The sequence below is a fragment of the Lycium ferocissimum genome, chromosome 10 (assembly GCF_029784015.1).
Source record: "Lycium ferocissimum isolate CSIRO_LF1 chromosome 10, AGI_CSIRO_Lferr_CH_V1, whole genome shotgun sequence".
Lineage (NCBI taxonomy): Eukaryota > Viridiplantae > Streptophyta > Magnoliopsida > Solanales > Solanaceae > Lycium > Lycium ferocissimum.
In genome coordinates this window covers 51,227,758-51,235,785 of record NC_081351.1, presented here as the reverse complement: position 1 = coordinate 51,235,785, position 8,028 = coordinate 51,227,758, and the positions used below count along the sequence as shown (strand labels likewise).

General features: G+C 35.3%; 1 protein-coding gene across 1 annotated transcript; it reads left to right on the top strand.

The window, feature by feature from the left end:
* Nucleotides 1-1,464: 1,464 nt before the first annotated feature.
* On the top strand, nt 1,465-7,050 carry LOC132034237 (uncharacterized). The gene is made up of 7 exons (XM_059424528.1): nt 1,465-1,768; nt 2,964-3,110; nt 4,039-4,137; nt 4,377-4,568; nt 4,821-4,940; nt 6,117-6,188; nt 6,632-7,050. Exons 1-7 carry the CDS (start codon nt 1,514-1,516, stop codon nt 6,854-6,856), a joined length of 1,110 nt encoding a protein of 369 aa, XP_059280511.1. The 5' UTR covers nt 1,465-1,513; the 3' UTR covers nt 6,857-7,050.
* Nucleotides 7,051-8,028: the final 978 nt, after the last annotated feature.

The following is an 8,028-nucleotide window of genomic DNA, read 5'->3' as shown; positions in this document are numbered from 1 at the left end:
TAAGGAAACTAGATAGCTGAAAACTAGAAAATCTGGTTTCTCCCAAATCCCAAACCAACAGGCAACACCCGAAACTTATTCGGGATCCCCCGGATACAAACGAAATATGCATTTCTATCATAAAATGCGCTACGAACTTACTCGCGCACTTGGAACTCACAAAAGAGGTCGTCTTGACCCGATGTTGACCAAGGTCAACTCCAAAACATCAAAAACTCAACTTTCCAACCAATGACTCAAATTATACCCGAACGCCTCAGAGTCCGAACCAAAGTCTTGACTAAGTCAAAAATCATATTTCGGACCTAATGAAATTGACGAAACTTCCAAAATGAAGAATCCACCCCCGATGTTGACTTTGGTCAAACATCTCCATTTTCTTAACTTAGAAAACTCAAATTTCACTAAAGCCAAACCAAAACTGGCCCGATTGCCTCGGGAATCGTGTCACCCATCCTCACAAGTCATAAATATCGAAATAAAACTACGGGAAGGGTACTTTAGAGAAAATACGGTAAAAAGCTCAAAACAACTGAGCGAGTCGTTACATCATCGATGAATAAACTGAACTTAAAGACACTGAACCATATCGAAATAATTTTATAGGGTAATGGTATAATACTTTTGAAAGCCGAAAATCAAAATTACTCAACCGAAATTTCAAATAACGTACAATGCCTACCCTAGAGATATGGAGAATCCTTAACTAGCCCTACAACTTTGCAATAACTATGCCCTTTCCATTAGGAAGATATTTATTCCCTTTTCCTTCTTTCCATTAATGTTATTTCCAACAGTTAATATACAACTCATTCCCCGTTAGTTTTTTTGGGTTTTCCTTAGCCAAGGACCAAACCTATTAACTTCCGTAAACGTAGAGGATACTCTATGTTCAATTGGCAAATATGTAACGGATCGAAATACTTCTAGACCCATACTCAGCATTAGAAGGCATGGTACAGTAAATATCGAATACTATATTGAAATAGAAATTTTTAACATCGCGATTTCGGTATTATAATATTTGATATACATTTTTAACAAAGTGAATTGCTTGTATTTTCTTTTATGTAATATTTCTATACATGTAAAAGGTGTTGATATGATATAATTGAAACGTTTCTTGAAAAAACCGAAGTATCAATTTTATATTATATGAATATATATAAATTAAAGTCGAATAAGTGATGGTTACCGATCTATCAAAACGCAAAATATCGAAGTCGAACTTAAAAAAAAACTGAACCATTCCGGGTTAATTTGGTATGGTAATGGTTTAGCGTTTCTTAAAAAAAGGGGGGGGGGGGCGATGGACTAAACTCTTCTTGTGCGGAACCGAAATAACTTGCACAACACAAGACTCTATAGTACGCAATCTTATCCTAGTTTCTAAAAACCAAAATTACCAACCCAAAATTTTCAATATTGTATCATGCCCCACCCGTCCTTAGCATAGCCTCAACTTGATGACCCTATCAAATTCAGTCTTCTTTTAAAGAAAAGGGTTTAAGAAATGTTGTCTGTTTTCACAAGACCACTACTCCAAAACCCTAAACTCATCAACTTGCTTAAACCCCAAAGTCCTCTTTTATTATTCTCTCTAATGGCTACTGCTAATTTCTCACCTGTATCTTCTCCTTCAAATCATGTAAAGCGTGTAGGTACCCATCATGGTAGCTTTCATTGTGATGAAGCACTTGGGTGTTTCATGATTCGGCTTACAAATAAGTATTATAATGCTCAGATTGTTCGTACTCGTGATACTCAGGTAAAGTTAATAATTTTAAGTTCGTACTCATGTATATATGGAGATGTATGATTGGGAAAGTTTATGTAGGTGATGTGTTTGATTATATGCTTGAACGGATGATAAGTGCTTGATTAAATGCTTGAATGAATGGAAGGTGTTTGACTAAATGCGTGAATGAATGAAAGGTGTTTGGTGAAATGCTTAAAGAATGAAATGTGTTTGATGAAATGCTTGAATGAGGGAATGAAAGGCGTTTGATGAAATGCTTGAATGAATGAATTGTGCTTGATTAAGTAGGCGTTTGGCCATAGAAACCAAATATTTTTTCACTTTATTTGGAAATTTTTGAAGATGGAGTTGTGTTTTGGTTAAAGTTTTTGCAAAGAATATTTGGCCGTTTGAATGTACGGAAAGTGAAAACAGCGTTGTAGGTGTTTTTCAAGTTCCAAATACAGCTTCCAGTTGTATTTGGAATTTTCATGGCCAAATGCTGATTTTCAAATAAAGTGAAAAAAAACTTCGGAAAAAAAGTGAATAATTCTCATGGCCTTGCTAAATGCTTGAATGAATGAAAGGTGTTTGATTAAATTCCAGGTCAATTAATGGAAGCTTTGCAATTTTAAAAAAAACCATCTCATAAACCCACCTCAATTCAATTTTTTCCCTTAATTTTTTTTTTTTTTCATTTTAAAGATTTCTTTTTTCTTTCCTCTCTTAATTTCTTGGAGTTAACTTTTTCCCCAAATTAAGTTTCTGACTATCTTCCAAGGGTGCTGTTTTTTAATCAGTGTATGTTTTCCTAATCTAAAATATGGGAATTCTCATTTTTTAAGTAATATTTTCAGTTAGCAGATTAAAACAGAAAACAAAAATATAAAGAATGAATTAAAGCAGTGATTTTTTGAAACAATCATGATGTATTCTCGTTTGAATATGAAAGGATTCTTCTTTAGTCTTAAATGAAGTCCCATATAATATTTTGTTCTCGTTTTACTTCCAATGTAAGTGTATATTATGTAAATAAGGAGGAGGAACAAACCCAATGGTGGTAGATGTGGCAATCCTTTTGTTAATCAATTGAAGATGTTAAAGAGTAAGATTAATATTTTAAGTTTGTTCTTGTGCATTTTTTGGCATTGGGACATACGGGGATGTATGGTTGGGAAGGTATAAATTGGTGATGTGTTTGATGAAATGCTTGAATGAATGAAAGGTGTTGGAAACACTTGATGCTGTGCTTGATGTTGGTGGAGTTTATGATCCTAGTCGAGACCATTATGATCATCACCAAAAAGGGTTTGAAGAAGTCTTTGGACATGGATTCACTACTAAGCTCAGCAGTGCTGGTCTTGTTTACAAGGTAATGTCTTTTTGTTTTGAATTTCAACTGTGTTTTCCTCCGTCCTATAAATATTGTCACGTGGTCTTCTTTCACATTTTAAGAAAAGTTGAAGTTTGTAATGTTTAATCCAATATTTCCATTAGATTATAATAATTCATGTCATCAGATGGAATTACTTGGATTGTAGATTTAGATCTGTTCGTTCTGAATCCTTTAAGTGACCAGGCATCCTTTACCAATTCAGATGTTCAGATGACAGACGCTTTAGTTGTTTCTTTTCCTCGAGCTCTGAAAATTTGTAGTTGTCAGGTTAATGATTGGCTGGATATACTTTAAATCCTTTGAACTTATTTGGATTATAGATTCTGATCTCTTCGTTCTACATCCCATATATGTTCAGATGGCAGATGCTTTAGTAATTTCTTTTCCTTGAGCTCTTAAGAATTTTCTGTGAGATTGATATTGGCTGGATATATTTTTAATCCTTAGAGCTTGCATTGTTGTTCTCTTCATTGCAAATCTCGTAAGTGACTAGCCATCCGTCATACCAATTGGTATGTTCCAATAGGAAATGCTTTAGTTATTTCATTTCCTTGAGCATTGAAGAAAAAATTGTCAGATTGATGATTGGCTAGATATGTTTTAAATCCTTTAAATGTACAAGGTTTATTATGTAGTGGGCTTAAATTCTACGAATGTTGCATCCTAGTCACGACCCTATTGAGATTGACTCTGCTGATGCATTATCTATTTCATTTCCTTGAGTTCTTAAGAAAATTTATCAGATTGATGGTTGGTTAGATATATTTTATATCCAAGCTCGTCTGATTCGACTGGAAAATCACTTTTTTTAAAAAGCTGGAAAACCACTTAGGTCTAGTTTATGCTTGTTAAGTTCATATATACCTTTTAATTTCAATTTAGTTGCCTTTTTTATGTTTCTTAGCATTTTGGAAAGGAGATCATTGCAAAGGAGCTCCAAGTTGATGAAGAACATCCGGACGTGCATAGGTTGTTTCTAGCTGTTTACAAGAGCTTCATGGAGGTGAGGGTTATAATTTTTTCTTGGATTCTTTTCATTTCCAGCTAACTGATGTTTCAAGCGAATCTATGTTGTGATTGGATTCTTATTTTTCTTTTGGAATTGATACTATTACAAATATTTTCAAGTTTCACTTATTAATATCTCGCATCGGGGAGCTGATTTCATGTGATATAATTTAAGGATCAAGCTAACATGTCTCCAATATTAGTAAGCCTAATATTCTCGCTTACTGCATACAGGCAATTGATGCAATAGATAATGGAATCAATCAGTACGATACGGACCAGCCACCAAGATATGTAAACAATACCCACTTGTCCTCTCGAGTTGGAAAACTAAACTTGGACTGGACTGAACCTGATCAGTCTTCTGAAAGGGAGAATGAAGCTTTCCAACGTGCAATGGAATTAGCTGGCAGTGAGTTCTTGGATGTAAGGCTTTCTCAAAAGAGCTAAGAAGTTTTCTCTTTCTGTTGTCTTTGGCTAGTAATATGAAGCCTACCAGCGTAATGGTTGGTTCTCAGATTGCGCTTTTTTTTTTTTTTTTTGGGCACCAAACAGTCTTTGCTCTTCGGTGATTTGCACAATACATTTATCAGCTTGATTTTATTCTGAAAGACCGATTTTAAAATAAGCGTACAGTTCACTTTCTTTCCCTGAGTTAACATGGTTGTGTTTACACAGATTGTCCGCTATTATGCAAGATCATGGTTACCGGCGCGTTCAATTGTAATGGAGTGCGTTTCTGCAAGACACAAGATTGATCCTAGTGGAGAGATAGTAGTTTGGTCTACGTTTTGTCCAGTAAGTATTGAATACTTAACCTGAAGCCTTTTTTATATCAGGCAGCGTGTGCTTCATTACAATTGTGTTGTTTATAACTAAAGGTCAAAAATTTATGACTTTTGTGGCTAATGTAAATGAAGATTTGGAACTACATATTAGCCTTATTTTTTTCTTATATTAAAAAAAAAAAAAAAAATCCTCCATCAATTTCCTAGCTCTCATTGTCTAATATGTACGACAAGTTTTTTGAATGGCATATTAGCTTCTTATGTCACTTGTATGCCAGGAAAGGTTGAATTTTCTTTATTTTTAGTCATTCTGTATATATTATGCACTTTATGAAAATAACAGAGATCCTCTTGTATCTTGTTAAGTTGTACATATTGTAATTCATTGCCAGGGAGAGCCCTTCTACTAGGTATTTCCTTCCCCCAAGTTTTTGTAAATTACATGTAAAGTTGGAATACATCGCCGATTTTGTGAAGAACCCGAGTCGTGGGTATTCAGTGGTAGTATGAGTCTATGAGAGAGCCAAGAGGATAGGATGATGATGTGGAGGGGAATGGGTGAGGTTGTCATTGGTGAAATCATGTTACATGGGGTTAGCCGGAGAGGGGAAGTAAATGTTGGAATCAAAGCACCAAAGAGTAGATTTCTTCACTTGGTGTGCCATGAGGGATACAATATTGACTGCAAATAATCCAAGGAAGAGAACGGTAGTGACCTAATATTCTGTGTAGAGAAAGTGGGGAAGACATTGACCATATCCTATTGCACTGCAAAATCACTATGCAGTTGCATGATCTTGCATGTTCATCGTCTGATGTTACTGGGAAATATCAAGGACTGTGGAGGAGACAATGACGAGTTGTAGACACATAGATTGATGAAGAAAGAAACGCAATCACCATTATGCATCTTTTGAACTGTTTGGAATGAAAGAAATGGGAAGTTATTCCAGAAAAACGAGATGCCATAAGTAGTATAAACAGCTTCCTTGTGTTTCATGTATATTTAGGTGTAAAAAGATTGTTCCATGTATGGTGGGGTAGATTAGTCACTCACTCACTTTTTACCCACATGGTGTATTTAATTGATGAAATTCTTTGTCTTGTAAAGAAAAAGAAGAATAATATTCACTGCTAGTGTGTTTCTGTGCCGAGAATACTTATCCTTGACCTTTCTGTCTAACAGTGGAAGCTTCATTTGTTTGAGCTGGAAGAAGAGATGAAGATTGATCCACCCATCAAATATGTCTTATATCAGGTGCCTGAGTCATTTTGCTGTTTCATTCTTTTTCCATTTTATGTTCCACATCTAGTTTTTTATCTCATGTTTCTGTTTAAGTTCTTCGTTTTTGGGTCTCTTTTATGCGAGTGGAAAAATAAGGAGCAAAGTTGGTAATACTGTGGGGGTTGTCTTTTAGGCTTTCTGGTAGTATCAGTTGGATAGATTGAAGAACTGCAATTTCGAATTAAATTGGTCCTTCAAGATCTGCCTTATTGTTTAATTTCAATATCATACAAAATGAAAAGATGCTCATGAATAATGTTGCTACACATTCCAGTGTTATTGTCTTGGAAGAGAGTAGCTAATAACCGCACAGCTTCTCGAGATATGCACCGTTCCCTGAAAGAATTAAGTCTGTCAATGTTCTTTCGATATTTTATTAGGAAAGCATAAAGTGACATTGACTTCATTATATGTAGGATGATAGGAGCAAAGGTTGGCGAGTGCAAGCTGTGGCTGTAGCTCCTGACAGATTTGAGAGCAAGAAAGCCCTTCCATCTCAGTGGCGAGGTTTAAGAGATGATGAACTCTCCAAAGAAACAGGAATTCCTGGTTGTGTTTTTGTCCATATGAGTGGGTTTATTGGAGGAAATCAAACTTATGAAGGAGCGCTAGCAATGGCAAAAGCTGCTTTGAAGCTCTAGGCACAGAAATGATTATATAAGTTAGTTTTCAGAAATTGGATCATCTCTTTGTGATTTAACATTATTGTTGTTCATGGCTTCATGTCGTCATTTAAAGAGCACAACGACGTTGAATTTCTAAAGGTTGTTAACGAAACTATACAAGACCAGCCAGACAGTTTAACATTTTAAATGAATATCTTTTACTTTTATAACCCATTGTTATGTTTGCAGTTGCAGTAAAAGATAATAGATTTCATTGTTGTTTAGGAGCTTTTTCTTTGTATTTTTGTTATCTGCAAGTTGGTCACAAAATCAGTTGTGTCATGCTTTTTGATATGTCCAGTCAATGGTTGTGCTACTTCATGCTCCATCGTTCACTTCTATGTTCAGAAGTTGCTGCCTTTCCAAAACCGTGCTAGGATTGTGCCAAGAAGATGTCAGAAGTGTCTCCTATTATTTATCAAAATGGTACCCGTGAGGATTCAAATAGACTTGTAGGCGCTGCACTTTCAGCAGTAAAGGGGTTGCGCAGCTGTTGCTTCTTCATGGTGAGAGGTAGATTAGAGGCGACTCAATTTCTTTTCATTTTTTTTTTTTTTTCCTTTTAGTTCATAAGAATTTGCAGATTACTAGCTTGAAACCTCTGTTTGAAAGAGCAGGTAAGTCGCTTGATCTTCTCGTCATTGATAAAGTCTTGATTTTGATTTCTCTATATGTTTGATAATTTGTTTCACGAGTAACACACGGACAAGCAGAGCTAGCAAGCACAAGTTAGGGAGAATTGGAAGTAGGCTGTTTTGGTCGCCATACAAACTGCTGAGACTTAATAAAGGGATACTGATTTCAGGAGATCGTGAGAAATATTCCTATGATATATTTCAGCTAAATGGCTTCAATGTCAGTCTTTTGTGAATCATTTGATGAGATTTAACAGTTAACATGCCAGGGTTCATACTTCTTAGAATATTTGGACCTCTTTTTCCGGAAAATAGATATATATTTGCTTATGCATTATCTAGACATGTTCCGACATTAAAGATTACTCAAGTTTTGACTGGTGAAGTTGGAGTGAAATAGTATGCTGAGGCAAAACTCTGATGAACACAACAGCAAGATCTTCATGCCTATTTAGTTTATAATCTATGATAGATACCCAAGATGTGAGTTGGATAGCATTTAGTAACGTGATT